Raw genomic sequence first — 17,307 nt, forward strand, 5'->3', positions numbered from 1 at the left:
GGTTTACGTGGAAAGCTAATAAAATTCCAATACAAGGAATTTATGTCACCTATGTAGGCTGCAGGTGTCCTCCTGTTCTCCCGAAGGAGAGGAGACACTAAGGCCTCCCTGGTCAGATCTTAGAAGCCCAGGCATAATTAGTAGGCTTGACGAGCCTCCACGTTCCAGATGGGGATTCAGCCAGAAGGTGAGAGAAAGAATGACATGGGGAGACCAGTCTTTCGAGGAACTGATCCCATTCTTTATTTTCCCATGGTCTACTTTTATACACAGAGATGTAAAACAAAAGTCATGTGGGGTCAGCAGTCCTGACTTTTATCAAAGTCAGGTGCTTCATACAAATGTATACAGAGGTCTTAGGGGTGTTACATCATCTTCTGGCCAAGGGGCCTGCTGACAATTTATGACCCTCTCCTTGTGACAGCGGTCAGTCAACCAGAACACTTATTTCTCCAGGGGTGATTATTCTTAAAACAGACCCCACCTTCCAAAGGTACCAGATGAAGTTACATTCCTATAGGGTGAGGTTGTAGTGGGTTTTACTTAAGAAAAGAATTTATTTAGCCTAAGGTCTAACGTGATTAATATCAAAGGTTAATACTTATTTCTTCTATATATTCATTAATGTGTATAAGGAGCAAGAGATATGTAGCAGCAAATATTGGCTCAACAATGAAACCCTCCACCGGTATAATTCCTAACTAGCCCACTAATACTATATTAATAATTTTCTAACTTCTCAAAAGAATCTGTTTTTAGAAAGTTCAGAGCATCTTGTGCCTCTCACGGTTGGGAGGCTGTGAACAATCACATGTGGCCGGACAATCCTGTCAAGACAGGCTAGAGAACCTTCAGAGGAGTTTGTAGGTTGAAACACTCCAGTCACGCCCAGGAATTATTATTAACTGGAACTCTAAGTTAACCCTTTTTCAGAGAGAGGTGGTGGGGGGCAGTCCCCCATAAAGTCAGAGGTGTAGGTGAGACCACAAAGTAGTAAAGTAGGCAGACTCTGATTTTGGGGGTAGATGCTCGAGAATTTCCAGGGGGCCTCCTGAGGCTCGATCCCGCCTGTGCGTATGCCAGGCCTCCTTCCTCATGACCTTTGCCACGGGCAGAGTTCCTCACGCAAGGCCCACTGTTCATCTTCTTCACATTTCACAGGAGGATCCAAAAAGTCATCTCTAGCCTTGTCTACATCCCCTTTGTGGCTCCACTGAATACATTGAAACCACACAGTAACACAAATACACGATTGGTTCCATCCTCCGTAACAGACTCACCCCATCAGTTCATTAGTTGTGTAATAACTGCATTCTATATAACAGAATTTCCTGGACTCAACTTACAGCATTAAGGTAGAGGCTTACCCTATCACTGAAGCCCAGCCAGTTCACCTCCACCGTACCTGTGTGATGATTCACTGTCAACCAGCCAGGAACCAGGGCTGGCTGGAATGGAATGAACCAAAGGAGGCCAGAGGTAGAAGGATGGGGAAGAGTGGAGGAACTGGATTGTCACTGTGCTACAATCCATACCCACTAACGGAGAAAACAAACAGGGGGCCTGCATTTTATGGGACTGTATCTGGACAGTCGAGGGACGAATCAAATGCCACCTTTAGAGCACATCACACTGGCCACCATAACGTATCAGATGCTAAAGTGACTAATATTGATTTTATGACTCTTAATTATGGTCTTACAAGTCTGTGTAACTTTTACAGTGCAAAAATACAATAAAATATGGATAATAGCAAATCGGGATAGAAAGGAGAGCACTCAAAACTGCTGCATGTTTTTCATTTTTCTTATTTCTCTACCTCAGATGCCAGAACCCATTTGTACTTAACACAGAAGTGGTATCTGCTGCTTTTATCACATAATCTGTATCTTTCCATTCTGTTACAGCCCAAGTTAATTACAAGTTCACAGTGAGCTTCATTTTAAGAAAGATATTAAAAAGTTCTTATAAGTTAGTGCATGAAGTGAAGTGAAAGTCACTCAGTCGTGTCCAACTCTTTGCTACCCCACGGACTGTACGGTCCATGGAATTCTCTAGGCCAGAATACTGGAGTGGGTAGCCTTTCCCTTCTCCAGGGGATCTTCCGAACCCAGGGGTCGAACTCAGGTCTCCTACATTGCAGGTGGATTCTTTACCAACTGAGCCACAGGGAAGCCCATAAGTTAGTGCATGGTTTACTTTAATAAGCATTCATTTGTAGCTTCCCTAGAAGTATTTTCAAACTACAAATCTCAGCTTTGTTAGTTGTTTTCAACTGTGGCAGTCAAGACCCACATATTTTAAAATTAAGTTCGAAGACAGAACATACTGGAATGCGTTGGATGCTGAAAGGTTGAATTCAACTATACTGTGTGTATAGGTGTTTATCTCCCACTCACACAGTACACGTGGGGATATGCGGAATGACACAAAGTGTTTCTACTATGAATCATTGTTTTAAATAACTTGAAAAATACTGTCCTAGCTATACACTTAAAAATTGTTTTCATCTATTAGATTATTAAAGATTTCTTAAGTTTGACAGTATTCAATGTCGGTGAGAATAGGGGGGAAATATGGGACTTTACCTTGGTGGAAATGTCACCTGTTGAACCCTTTGGAAGGGTTATGCTGTGGGTATTAAAATGTTAAACATATTTATTCTTAACCCTGTTAGTCCACATTAAGGACCCTAAGAGATTAAGTGCAGAACGATGTTGACATGTAACGGTTATCACAGTATTAGTTTAAAACCCTGTCTGTCTACTCATGGCAAATTGGTTAAGTATGGGGCACCCACCAACTGAAGCAAATGAAATCTCTCTTCACTTTACCTAGGGAAATTATTTTGTTAGAATAAATAAAAAACACCAATTACTAAATAATATACAGTGTAGTGGTGTGTAAAATCTGACCCAAACAAATCAAGTGATGATCACCAAAACACTGTGTCCAGATGATGAATTTGGGCGTGATTTTACATCATACACTCTTCTTTAGCACCCAAGTCGTCTACAGTGATCATAAATTTCATTTTCAAACAGTATTATTTTCATTTGGGAAATAACCTGAATTCCTACACAATGTTTTAAATTATTCGACCATTAAAAATAATTTTCACATGACTTTGCATGAAGATACCCGCTACCTAAACCTAACTAGTTGTACGGTGTGCCCTAGGTTACCAGGAGTGAAGGGAACACAGGCCTAGAGCTCTTGGCTGTCTCTTGCTCCTTCCAGGTTAGAACAGCTACTGAGCGCCTGTATGTTGGGGGTACACAGTAGATTGATTTTTTTCTCAGGAGCTGGTGCAGGGTTTGTGGTTTCTGTGAGGTCAAATGAATCAGAGACCAAGGTGCAGGTATGAGGAGTTAATTGTACGCTAGAAGTCCTCAAAGGAGCCAAAGTTCTTTGCATGCTGCATATCTGTTTTGGTTTTTGCTAACTAAAATCTTGGTACTGGGACTTCCCTGGTAGTCCAGGGGTTAAGACTGCACTGCCGGGGACACGGGTTCAATCCTTGATTGGGGAATTAAGATTCTGCTCGCTGTGTGGCACAGCCAAAAAATTAAAAAATAAATAAAATTTTAAATAAAATCCTGGCACTAACAAAGCATCCCTGCTGTTCAGTTACACTAGGACCCCTTGGGGCAGGTGTGGCGAGTGATGCGTGTGCTTCTGTGCTTGTTTTTCACATTAAGATAATGGGAACTACTCGCAGATAAATCTTGCTCCTTTCTCAGCTTCAAAGGACAATTTGCAAGCCTGTTCCAAACCCAGTTTTGTCTAGAGATCAATGTGTACCCATGACTCAGGATGTTACTTTATTTCCAGCTTCTTAATAGATGACAATTATCAAGTGCCTTCAGCTGTTTTTAATCAGCCAGTAAACACCGTTAGGATTCTCAACAGTATACGCCAAAGCCCTCTTTCACATTTGTCCCATCTGGATTATTTTTCTAAATGCTTATCGTGTAGCTTTACTTTCAGACTCTTTATTCTCCCATCTGGGTTATTTTTGTTAAACCTCTTACCTGTCAAGAGCCCAATAGCGCTATCTGCTCTCCCTGACCTCTGCAGTCACGTGGTTCCCGCACGGGCTGCTCCACCTTGCCCTCTCTTGCCGCCTCACAGCCATCCCTTCACACCTCCCAAAATCCCTGCGTGTGGTTGTGGTTTCTTTGTTTTAAACATTCACCTTATCATTTAGACTGAAGGAACAGAATTGTTTTTGGCTTAGCACAAAACAGGGCCATCTTCACTTCTCTGAAAGACTTGTGTACCAGAAGAAACATGTCAGTTCCACATGAAAAACCAATGGGACGCTTAGAATGGAAACTCGACAGAAATTTGATAACCACTTGTCAGATTTTATTAAAAAACAAACACGTAAATGCTAGTCAGCCTCCACGGCCTTGAAATCTCTTCCAATCCTGAGTTTCCACAGTCTAGAGGTAACACAAAAGTGTTAAAGACTGTTCATTCCAAATAATGAAGGAAGTGAATCACACAGGCTCAACTTGTTTGTAGTTGGTAATTAGTCTACTGTGGATACCTGGCCTGGCTGAGGACAGAAGGCAAGCGTTCCATTCGCCTACCAGCCCTGGCATCTCAGAATATGAAAACAGCCATGTGCTAGCCGGGTGCTCTCAATGAGGCAGTTTGATTAATTTCCATTAAAAATCAGTAGTCATTTAAACTCCTAAATGCCCAAATCTAAAGGATCCACACTTGTGTCTGAGACGTGATTACACTGCTGTAAAATCATTTAGCAGTCCTGCTGTGATAGCCAGAGCTTGGGTTTGTAATGGGAGCAATAAAGGGAGGAGCTGGCAGGGTACTGGTCAGGTGGTACAGGGGACACTGCTTATATTCACAAGGCCATGGGGTCCAGGCATACCGAAGAGCAGCTGGGGTGTCATGGCAAGACGTGATGTTCAGGGCCAGGGTCTGGGTGGAGAAGGTGTCCATGGGAGCTGGAAGCCACTTGCACTGGTGGTCACTGCAACATGAGACCTAAACAGGAGAGTCACGAACAGGAATGGTTAGGATAGTTGGGAGGATGTGCCAAGAGATGGGCCTGCTCTGCAGACAGACGGAAGGGCGAGAAGGGGCTGCTCTTGGCCAAGGGACGTGTTTTCTACAATAACCAGGACAAATTGGGTCTGGTTATCACAGCCACAGATCGATAATAAAAGTTCACAAGATAAATAGCTGAGATCAAGAAATAAAACAGCAAATTACTGAGAGAGATAAGACAGCATGGAGACATGAAGCACTTAGGAAAGGCTCCCCTGAACAATCTTCCTGTGGTCCTCCCACCAATCAGGCAGGAATCTGGGTGAGCAGATTGCTTACTGGAATCTGGGCTGCTCTCTGGCTCCCAGTGGAGCTGGGGGAAGAGGAAGGGGCACACGGAACTGTGGATGGTAAGCTATTCTCAAGTCAGAAAGTGATTCTGGTGAAGGGAGTGTTAAAATAGCCAGTTCCCAAAGGTTCAAATCTGTCCTGGCCCCAACTCCGACTCCAGGGCCAGGCAGTGGGCATATTGCCAGCAGCTGACTACAGAGGGGAAATCAGAGTGCCAAGATTCCAGGGCGCTGGGACTCACCTAAAACCCAGCATCCAGGGAAGCTAAGTGGAGTTCGGTGCTAAGTAAGCACCTGAGGCAGGGGGATTCCAGAGGAGGAACAGTCCCATGATCTCTTGTGTAACTACAGTTTATCTTCTACATTCTTTCACTGTCCCTCCAATGCCCTCTTTTCACTCACCACCCCCCAACGCCTAAGGGCCTCAGGACTCCCAAAGACACTCATTTAAATATTCCACCTGGGGATGCCTCCAGCCACCACCTTGGCCTTGTTGATGTTGTAGAGTTGCTCAGTTGTGTTCGACTCTTTCTGACCCAATGGACTGTAGCCCACCAGGCTCCTCTGTCCGTGGGATTTCCCAGACTAGAATACTGGAAGTGGGTTGCCATTTCCTTCTCTTGGGGATCAGAATGCCCGACCTAGGGATTCAACCCTGCATCAGCAGGTGGATTCTTTACCACCAAGCCACCAGGGAAGCCTCAACCTAGGAGACTCCTAAATAAGCTGTTTCATCAACAGCTCCAGTTCTGCAGTGAAATGATCCTCACCAGGTATTAGCAGCAAGTACAGAGTTCCATCACTGTGAAAGTGAAAGTCGCCCACCACGTCTGACTCTTTGCGACCCCACAGACTACAGTCCATGGAATTCTCCAGGCCAGAATACTGGAGTGGGTAGCGTTTCCCTTTTCCAAGGGATCTTCCCAAGCCAGGGATGGATCCCAGGTCTCCCACACTGCAGGTGGATTCTTTACCAGCTGAGCTACCAGGGAAGCCCATTACAGTAATTCAAACTAAGCTGCAAATCACCACACTTAAATCTCTTAAAGAAGAGATTAAACTCAAAAGAAAATCAGAATTTAGGATAGTGTGACAAAAATGGATGTCCAAGGATGAGGGAAATATTCTGCAGCCAGGATCCTTTCCTTTCAAATAGGTACCCACAAATAATGCTACCTGTTCTGAGCAAAAACGGCTGCTCTGGGAGGGAAAATACAAATGGAATATCTTTTTAATATGGACTCTTAATTTGTTAATTAATTTTAATAATTTTTAATTGTTTAACTAATTTGATTTTATAAATTGTAAACAAAATTATATATTTTTATAAAATAAAAATAGATTTATAACATTTATATATTTTTTTATTTAATATTGATTTAATTTTTAAATTAGCTTTTGTCTCATCAAAATTGCCTCTAAGCGAATAAATCAAGAACTGCTTACTTGTCACTCTGAGATAAACCTAGCCCCTGACCAACCAAGACCTGCCTCGTATATAATTAGAGATGAGCCTCGGTGTGGAGGAAATCCTGATCCCCACGCAGGATGAACCCCTATTGTTTTCTGCAGTTCTCACCTCAAATATCTTGTCGTCACGCCTCTGCACCTTGATTGGCTGGGAATATGTGAGGTTGAGCAGCCCGGTGTCGGCCAGGAGTTCTATCTTCTGAGGCAGTGGTCCTTGAAAGATCAACTTCTCCCCGTAAGCCAAGGCACGGGCCCCCAGGTGCAGCCTGTAGGCCACCGTCTGCTTATCTCGAGGGTGAATGCTACAGGACGAAGAACAGGGAGAGAACTTAGGGTTTGGGCTCAACAATAGTCATATTTAAAAAAAAAAAAAAGAAATCTTATATAAAGAACCCTTTAAGAAAGTGAGACTGAATCTAATAGCCAGTGACCCGGGACTAGTCAGCCTAAGAGAAATGGTGAATTGTAACCACAGACGGGTCTTCTATGCGTCAACAACCCTGAAATAATTGATGGCTTGGAAGGAAGTAGTAAGGGAAGAGGAGGAGGGAGGGAGGGCAGACTTTGGAACTAACCTAGAAGAAAGAGCTGTCGTAAGACTGTTGCAAGCACTCAACGTTCTCAAAGTGTTTCATCTGAATCAGGTTGTCACTACTCGGCCCCCTCCAGGTTTTATGTGTTCACTCAACAAACATTCCTTCATTCAATAAACAAATATTCATTCAGGCTCCTGCTGTAATTGGGACACTCTGCACTGGGCCCCAGGTCACACTGCCATTCCCTCGTATCCTAGTAGGCGGTAGTCATCAGGGCTGTTCACCAACGTCCTCCTCTGAGTATGGGGTAGAATTCCACTTCCTGCTCTCACTAAAAATAGACATGGCCATGGGACTTGCCGTGGCCAGTGCAATGTGAGCAGAAGAGACTTGTGTTGCTTCAGGTGGAAGCCTCCAGCTGCGAATATGAGACTGTCAGGCAGCTGTGGAAGCACAGATCCCCCCGGAGCCTCTGTCACTCTGGATCTGTGAATGACAACGACAGCAAAGCCCGTCCCTTCTTTGGACATGAGAGTGTCAACACGAAATAAGGTTCGGTAGCATCACGGCCCTGGGGTGGGGAGGGGTGTTAGTTACTGTAGCACATCCAGGGTGTGAATGATGGATAAATCATGCTTCTAGGGTCCATTCCTTAGGCCCACTCACAAGTGAACATCAAGAGAAGGCCACAGAAAACACATATTACTGTTCAAGCAAAGCCCGAGAAGCACCCACCTGCCAAAAGGTGAGTTCCTATCACAGAGATCCACAGCAGCAGCCATGAAGGTGTTGGGCATCCTTTGGTTGGGGACGTAGCCAAAGTCGGCTGTCTGATGCCAACGGATCTGGGGAAGTCCATCATGCAGGGCTTCACCAGACAAATAGGAAGATAACTAGAAAGTAGACACTGTGCATCAGAACTTCACTGCGTCAGAAACCTACACTTCAAAACAGCTAGAAAAACATTAAGAAAAAAAAATTTTTTAAAGAAACCGACACTGGAGTCTTTCACAAGCAGACCCTGCTTCTGCTTCACTCACTCGCCCACGGGCTGATCCCAACACGTTCTTACCGAGTCTCTCACCCTCCTGGTTGAACCACTCATCCCACGAGCTGTGGTAGAACTCCACCCTCCAGCACCCTCCTTGCAGCAAGACCTGGAGTCTATTTCTCCTTGCAATGAACTTGGGCTAAGCCTGTGATTTGCTCTGACAAACAGCATGCAGCCGAGGTGATGGTGAGCAGCTACTGAGTCTCTGCCTCAGGAGTGCTTGCCTCCTGGTTTCGTCTCCTCAGAGCCCTGAGATGGCCACGGAACAAAAGTGCGGCTGCCCTGCTGAAGAAACGTGGAGACAGCGGCCTTGGGAACCAGAAGGCCACGAGGAGAGAGGCGTTCATGTCCCAGCCTTCCCAGCTGAGGGTCCAGTCACGTGAATTCTGGGTCCTTCAGTTCCGGCTGCAGGCACACGAGCAAGCCTGGCTAATGTCCCAGGGCAGAAATGAGCCGCTCCGGGGGACCACCTCTCCCTGCCTGGCCAACCCATGGAATGAGGAGCAAACACAGTGGCTGCTGTTGTCAGCCCCAAAGTTCTGAGGTCGTCTGTTACAAGGCAGTAGGTCACTGACCTATTGTACATCTGTGTACAACACAGGCCAAAGCTCTGTAGGGAAGTGGAGAGGACCCTCCCCTTGTTGCTAAGTCGTGTCTGACTCTTTGCAACCCCATGGACTGCAGCATACCAGGCTCCTCTGTCCTCCACTATCTCCCAGAGTTTGGTCAAATTCATGTCCATTGAGTCAGTGATGCTTTCTAACCATCTCATCCTCTATCGCCCCCTTCTCCTTTTGCCTTCAATCTTTTCCAGCATCAGGGTCTTTTCCAAAGAGCCGGCTCTTCACATCAGGTGGCCAAAGTATTGGAGCTTCAGCTTCAGCATCTACCCCTGAGCACATAGCAGACTTCATCAAAGACCCCAGTCCTTCACACGTTCCAGCAGCCATGCCCTGCTGCCACCTGGTCGTGAGGTTTCTCCCACTGAAAGAAAGAGTACATTTTTCCCCACCACTGGTTCTTTTTAAACTCTCCTATGCAAATCGGCCTTAACACATGAAGTGATAAAAGGTGGTGGAGCTTCGCAATGAAATGTCATGAAAACTAGAAAATGGCAATAAAAAGACCCACTGAGTAACCCTGCTGCTTCCCACACAACACCCAAGAGAGAAGGCTGAAAATGGGGCCATGTGCGCCAACGGGCGCCATGATGCAGATCCCTGCAGGAACCCCCTGGAAGAGTCTAGGGGGAGTTCCAGCCTGAAGTGCTGAGGGGAAAATGCTACCAAGAGCCACTCAAGCCAAGGAAGTTGTTTCAAAATGGCAGTTGGCTGAGAATCCCTGCAGTCATTCCCCACTACTTCATCAGCTGTACTACTACAGATTGACCGCATGGGGGCAGCAGCAGACTCTACACCCACAGGAAATTCCTGTATTTTTCCCCTGAGATATAAAGCAGGCCACTTGCAGGGATTAGGAGAAACACTGCTGCTAAAGAAGGCATGTCACAGCCACAGAATATAAAAGTGGCTACATTTGCAGGATTCTACAATAGCATCTGTGTTTTGTAGTCTGGTTCACTGTTTCTCCAAAATCCTTCTGAAAAAGCATATACTCCCTCGAGACTGGTAGTCATGTCCAGACGTGAGAGATGGACTATAAAGAAGGCTGGGTGCCGAAGAACTGATGCTTTTGAACTGTGGTGCTGGAGGAGACTCTTGAGAGCCCCTTAGACTGCAAGAAGATCAAACCAGGCAACCCTGTAGAAATCAACCCTGAATATTTACTGGAAGGACTGATGCTAAAGCTGAAGCTCCAATACTCTGGCCACATGATGCGAAGAACTGACTCATTAGAAAAGATCCTGATGCTGGGAAAGATTGAGAGCAGGAGGAGAAGAGAGCGACAGAGAATGAGATGCTGCTGCTGCTGCTAAGTTGCTTCAGTCGTGTCCGACTCTGTGCGACCCCATAGACAGCAGGCTCCCCCGTCCCTGGGATTCTCCAGGCAAGAACACTGGAGTGGGTTGCCATTGCCTTCTCCAAGGACGAGATGGTTGGATGGCATAACCAACTCAATGGACCTGAATTTGAGCAAACTCCAGGAGATAGTGGAGGACAGAGGGGCCTGGCATGCTGCAGTCCATGTGGTCACAAAGAGTCAGACACAACTTAGCAACTGAACAACAATAATAAGGTCTCCAGTCCTGAACTCCAGCTCCTCTCTCTCCCCATGCCTCAGATCACACATCAGTATTAAACTCGCAGACATGTGGATGTAGCCCTGCCCTCTCCACAGAGCTCGCGTCCCCATCTAACTGCGTGCTCCAGTTACTGCCACCATGGTTTCACATGCAGCCCTTTCAGCCAATTCATCTTCCCTAACAGACCAACTGCCCCTCCAGATTTTCCGACTTCTCTCATTTATAATAAACACAGGCATCTTCTCACTTGTGCCAAGCTTTACATGGACTAGCTCATTTAATACTTAAAATAACAAAGAGGTTCGATGTCTTATTCGAAATCACACAGCTAAGGAAGTGCCAGAGCTGAGAGTCAAATCCCCAGACTACGCTCGGAACCATTAAACTGTTGTATTTGACAGTTCCCTTTGAAGTTAAACATTTATAGTCCCAGTTTTTCACAAGCAACCAACATACTGTTGTTGATGATGATAAAGCTGGCGCCCGAGGCTAAGGCACTTCTACTAAACCAGGGGTAGAGGACAAGGAGCAGGTCTCTCTGCTTCCTGCTGTATATTTCTAGTAGCCCACACAGTTTGTGGCATATAATAAACACTTAAACGTATTTTTGGCCTAAGTTGATTGACGTCACATTCCAATCACCATGTACACAGGCTGAGAGGCAAAAGAAGCACCTTCAAGGACCAAATGCAGTTTCTACCAAGAGTAACACAGAAGTGGTGACAGGCGTTGCTATTTTGAAAATAATGAGCAGAATATTCTCGTTCAAAGTCAAAACAAATGTTAAGAAAGGAGAAAGGAAATGATTGTAAAGTAATTGTAAGTGGAAAGCAGGTCTATAAAAATCTTTTATCCAAAAAAAGCCCTATGAACTAGGACAGAGAAGAGGAACGGGGTGGGGGAGGCAAGCGGGGGTTGGTGAGAGGGAAGTATCTGTGGGCTACCAGAGGCGGACGCCTACAGACAGGGGTGTCCAGCCAAATACTAACGCCCGTTTCGTGTCTATGTTGTGAGGCGGATCTTGTTTATGTCACACCTTACTTGTTTAATTCCTATATTCCAGAAAAGTCAGAACTACTGCCCTGCTGGGACATCTTGGTCCTGGAGGGGTCGTGTGAACAGGCGAGGTGAAGCACTTAAGAACTTGGCTGTGTGCGTGCTAACTTGCTTCAGTGGTGTCTGACTCTTGCGACCCCATGGACTGTTGCCCACCAGGTTCCTCTGTCCATGGGATTTCCCAGGCAAGAATACTAGAGTGGGTTGCCATTTCCTTCTCCAGGGGGTCTTCCCGACCCAGGGATTGAACCAACATCTCCCGCATTGCAGGCGGATTCTTTACCACTGAGCCACCTGGGAAGCCCAAATACTGGTTACTTATTAATTTTTTTAAGATTTAATTGTCCTGTCAGTGAGCTGAGATGAACAGCAGGCAGGCTATGAGGGCAAAAAAAACAGAACATGGATTCCAGGGAAGAGGTCTCAGCAGCATCTCCCCCACCAAAGCCCACAAACCCTCTTCCTTTCGGCACCTACCTGGACAAATCCGAATGGGAAGAGGCGCTCTGTCTGCCCCTGGGAGCCATCGTGGAAGGTCTGGCGCCAGTCGTCAATGAGCAGAGGGAATGTACAATTGTACAGGTCCCTGTTAAAGTTTACATTGGACTCCCCTGAAAACAGTCCAAACTGTGAGAGGGAGTTGGGGTAGACGCAAGATGACCCCACATTGCTCCCTAGCCTCCATCCTGAGGTCTCGCTGGACTGGCCTCAGGTTTGCTGTGGCTGATGGGCCATCAGCAAACACGACTGCAAGAGCAGATCGGCTCTGGAGTTTGTTCTCTCCTGACACACTTGGAAGCCTGACACTGCCATGTAAATGATAAATAAGGCTGAACTAGCTTGCTGAAGATCTTCCGTGGTGGCTCAGTCAGTAAAGAATCCACCTGCAATGCAGGAGACCAGGGTTCAATCCCTGGGTCGGGAAGATGCCCTGGAGGAGGAAACGGCAACCCACTCCAGTATTCTTGCCTGGAGAATCCCATGGACAGAGGCTGGTGAGCAACAGTCCATGGAGTCACAAGGAGCCGGACACAACCGAGCAATAAACCATCACTATCACGGCTTGTTGAAGGACGAGAGGCCATGTGAGAACCAGGAGCCCCAGTCAACAGACATGAGGTAGAGGCCATCCTAGGTCATCCAGCCACCAGACAACCTGACAGGCTGCCAAAGATGCATACGAGAGCCCAGCAGAAATGAGCCAAAGCAGCCCCGACAGAAACACTACCGGGCTAACTCAAAGAATAGTGAGCCAAATAAAAGTACAATGGCTTGAAGTCACTGAGCCCCAGGGAGGCTTGTTATGTGGCAACAGCTAACTGACACAATGGAAAACCAGAAACTGACACTCACCCTGGTACCATATCACCCCCTTCAGTGTCATGTTACGGAGTGGATGGATCATGGCGTTCCAGAGAACAGAGTGCGCGCTCGGACCGATTTTAAGGTCGGATGGCATGGACCTAAAGTGAGGAAGACACATGAGCGTCAGGAGAGAGCCAGGGACCGATCCCATGATAAGCCCTGAGCCAGGCACCTATCCAGCTTCACCTGGGGGCAAACCCCCTGACGAAAGCAGCTCAGAGTCCAATTCAACCACTCTGTTTCCATGAAAACGTGTGTCAGTCAGCTCTCTGTGAGTTCAGTGGCACCGTCGCTGGTTTCATCTAGTGACTGAGACCAGGGGCGGGGGCGGGGGGAGGAGCGGGCAGGTGTTAATGAGTCTATCACACAGGCAAAAAGTTTACTTAACCAGCACTCACTGAATGGACACTGAGGCTAAGTTCTTTGCTTTTATAAGCAATGCCATGATTATCTTCCTGAGAGCTGAATCATTACATAAGTCTTAATTCCAAGAAATGAGATGGCCAGGTCAGAAGGCACGTTTTCTGATGACTTGGAATGTGGCCCTAAGTTGTCTCTGTGGAATACCTGTGTGGATTTCTCTTGGAGCAGCTGTGTGCGAGAACCCCATGGCCCTTTGGTATTGTCCCTGCCATGCCCCCTGAGGTGTGGGAAGCCTGGCTTTAGATTCTTCCACCTCTACTGAGAGTAAGTCTTTCTGTTCCAAAGCAGGATGACTTCACTCCCCAGCAGACAGGCCTTTACCCAAGACACACCAAGAGCTCAAATCCATGCTCTTGCCAGAACTGATGAGACAAGTTCTGTGAAGGCAGCTCACACAGTATCCATCTCTATCGCAACATTAGTGTCAAGAAGTTATCGACTAGCCTCTTCTCTGCTTCTTCCCAACTCACTGTTATTCCTGATCCAGCTTTTCCTGAATGTGCTTTCACCATCAGTCTTCCAATACCGCTTTCTGATGACATGGATACCGTGTTCTTCCAAACTGTTAGATTGGGTTTATTCTCACAGCGGTTAAGAGCACAGACACTGACATCAGACTTCACCACTTACTAGTCGTGCTCCCAAGCAAGTCACCAAACCTCTCTCCCAATCAGCCCCTTTCTCCTCATGTGTTAATAGTACCCATATTTCAAGAGAATGTTGCATTAAATGAGTTAATATTATATAAAGTGCTCGTGACAGTATCTGGCATTTAGAAAGCTTCTATTGAGTATTAAGTTATCCCTACTGATAGTTAGGGAGTTTGGGATGGACAGATACACACTGCTGTATTTAAAATGGATAACCAACAAAGTAGAGCACACAGAACTCGGCTCAATATTACGAAGCAGCCTGGACAGGAGGGGAGTTTGGGGGAGAATGGGTACACGTATACTGAGTCCCTTTTCTATCTACCTGAAACCATCACAACATTATCTGTTAACTGGCTATATCCCAATACAAAAAGTTAAAAATATCTGATTAAAAAATAAATTTAGAAAAATATATTAGCTATCCCTATTATTAAGGAAAAGGGTCATAATTACTTCTTGACATATTGTGAAACGATTGTGGTCATGATGACAGTGAAAATAACACCTGAATAAGTCACAGACATTTAACACATATTTGTACATTCAGCTCATACTTGACTTCCCCAAGGAGACTATGATCCTGCTCTCTCACGGAATTTCCTGGCAGGCTTTCTCCTGGACCAGAGGACGCTTTCTTACCCTGACCTCGGGACCCCACAGGCTTCAAGGGACCTTCTAGACGACCAGGCTTCAATGGGCGTCCCACTCCACGAGGAGGACAGCAGCCCCACAGGATACCGCAGGGTGTCATACAGGAAACGCCCGAAAAGCCAGCACACTGCTGACATATACGTGAAGTTGCCGTGGCCTAAGTTCTCTGTTCAGAGAAACAGATAGAGACAGTCAGGGGAAAAGTAGGTGGACACGGCCTGGAGCTCCTGGGCAGGCCTAGGTGAGAAGCTCGGGTGTTGGGTCAGGCCTTGCATTCCTTTCTAAGACTTTCCAAGTGCAGGAGAAGATGGAGAGGCAGCTGGCTGGCTAGCAGAAAGCCGAATATACATGTATATTCAGCCAGGCAAGGAGGCTTCCCCACCATGTGCAGGGCCCTGAGAACCTAGGAATATTGATACCTCTCTGCAACAGGTGAGGGGCAGAAAGGCTGCCAACCCCCAACCCTCCCCCCCACCTACACTCTTACCCAACATCCATCCCATCCCCACTTAGCTCTGTGGAAGGGGATAAGCAAGCACAGAGAATGTCGAGAAGACAGGTATATTTTTTCTGGGTGGTTTTATATCCAAGCTTATAGCCACATTAATGAAGACAAAAATAAACAAGTGATGGGGACTTTGGCCGAAAGGGAAAGCAACAGAAACCAAAACCAGCATTTCAGAGTTTGGCACCATCGAGCTCATTCGTCCATGTAGCCCAGGAACCAACACAGACCAGGAAGGGTGATTCCACATCGGAAGAACGAACAGGGGAACAGGCACACGTGCAACCGGTGGGACCAACCCAACCCAGCAGCCGTGAAAGAACCACGAGGCGTAAGTCACTGCCTTGGCGCGCGAAAGAGCCAAACAACACATTTCCGGCTCTCGAAACGTGGAAAGTGCGATGGCAGGTGTTGAAAATCAGTTTCAATCAATTAAAATGGATTGAGCCCCTACCAGGCACCAGGGACTTCTAGATGATTGTGATACAGAAATGAAAAGGAAAAGGAAAGACAGGGATCCTTTCCTCAGAGGTCTTCTATCCTACAGAACGAGACACATTCAGCAAAGTCAAATATATTGCAAAATATGGTTTAGTGCTTTAAGAAGTACAAAGGTGTGTTAAGGGGTTCTAACAGCAAAATAAAGAATAGCAAACAAGAACTTTAAACACACACACACACACACAAAAATAAAGAATAGCAAACAAAAGACAGATGGTAACATGCCCAGGAAAGGCGGCTCCTTCCCTGTGCTCCGGTCCTGCTCTGTGCTTGGGGTTTCCCTCACCTCGCTAAACCATTAGGATTTCTGTGTTCTCGGCATCTGGGACCCAGTGCAGAGTCAGTGAATGTTTGCTGGCTGGTGTTGGGTGGCAGTGGTGGCTGGAATAAGGGTGGACTCACTGATGGGGAGGTAGAGGGAGAAGGTAATTAAGAGAAAAGGGAGGGAGGTGGAGAGACCTTCGGAGATAGGAATGCAGTAAGCAGAGCTAGCATTCTGGGCAAAAGAAACAATATGTACAGACACATGCAGAACTGGAAAGTTTCTCAAGTATTTGAGGAGAGTATCAATTACAACGGAGAAGGCAATGGCACCCCACTCCAGTACTCTTGCCTGGAAAATCCCATGGATGGAGGAGCCTGGGGAGCTGCAGTCCATGGGGTCGCTAAGAGTCGGACACGACTTAGTGACTTCACTTTCACTTTTCACTTTCATGCCTTGGAGAAGGCAATGGCAAAGGAGAATAGTGTAAGAGACAACTGGAGGGGAGGCTGGAGTAAAGAAAATGGAAAGCCACTTGGAAAGGCGTGGGAATGAGAATGTGTGTTGGGCAGCAAAGGTGTCTCCAGTCTAAGGCCTGGACCCTGTGAGTGAACCGTATGTGGCTAAACGGACATCATAGATGTTTCAACAGTAAGGACCTGAAGAGGGGGCGACTGTCCTCAACTATCCAGAAACGTCCAAGCTCAACACAAGAGTCTTTAAAATCAGAGACCCTGGGGACTTCCCTGGTAGTCCAGTGGTTGAGAATCTACCTTGCAATGCAGGGGACGTGGGTTAGATCCCTGGGCTGGGAACTGAGATCCCACGTGCCACAGAGCAGCTAAGCCCATGAGCCACAAGTAGAGAAGCCTGTGTGCTGCAATGAATACCCAGCACAGCCAAAAAAAAAAAAAAAGAGAGAGACCTTTCCCAACTGCAGTCAGAGATACGAGGACAGTAGAAGAGGCAGGAGAGACTTGAAATATGAGAGGGTCTTGACCTACCAGGCTCTTCCCCAGACACCTGCGTGGCCTCACCTCTGTCAAGTTATTACGGAAATGCTGCCTTTCTCAGGCGGGACCTCCATGTCCACTCTGAATTGGAAACCACCAGCCCACCCCAGCCCCAGCAGTACTGCCCCCTGCCCTGGATAAGTATTTTACGTAACTTATTTCTCAGCATGTACCACCATTTAACCTATCCCTTGATGTTCAAACATTTGAGTCTCTGAGTTCAGAGACTGAAAGGGAACCGACAGCAAG

The 17,307-nt window shown here is 46.6% G+C and overlaps 1 protein-coding gene across 7 annotated transcripts in view; it reads right to left on the minus strand.

The window, feature by feature from the left end:
* Nucleotides 1–4,349: 4,349 nt before the first annotated feature.
* Nucleotides 4,350–17,307, minus strand: part of SIAE (sialic acid acetylesterase) — a 37,767-nt gene continuing 24,809 nt past the window's right edge. For 6 of the 7 annotated variants that reach the window (XM_024987038.2, XM_024987037.2, XM_024987036.2 and 3 more), the window contains 6 exons: nt 14,766–14,943; nt 13,039–13,148; nt 12,163–12,296; nt 8,111–8,268; nt 6,949–7,141; nt 4,350–5,016 (listed from right to left, as the gene is read on the minus strand). In XM_024987038.2, coding sequence (XP_024842806.1) covers nt 4,765–5,016; nt 6,949–7,141; nt 8,111–8,268; nt 12,163–12,296; nt 13,039–13,148; nt 14,766–14,943 — 1,025 coding nt within the window. In that variant the 3' untranslated portion in view covers nt 4,350–4,764. 7 annotated transcript variants of the gene reach the window in all.

Source organism: Bos taurus, chromosome 29 (genome assembly GCF_002263795.3).
Source record: "Bos taurus isolate L1 Dominette 01449 registration number 42190680 breed Hereford chromosome 29, ARS-UCD2.0, whole genome shotgun sequence".
NCBI classification, from domain to species: domain Eukaryota; kingdom Metazoa; phylum Chordata; class Mammalia; order Artiodactyla; family Bovidae; genus Bos; species Bos taurus.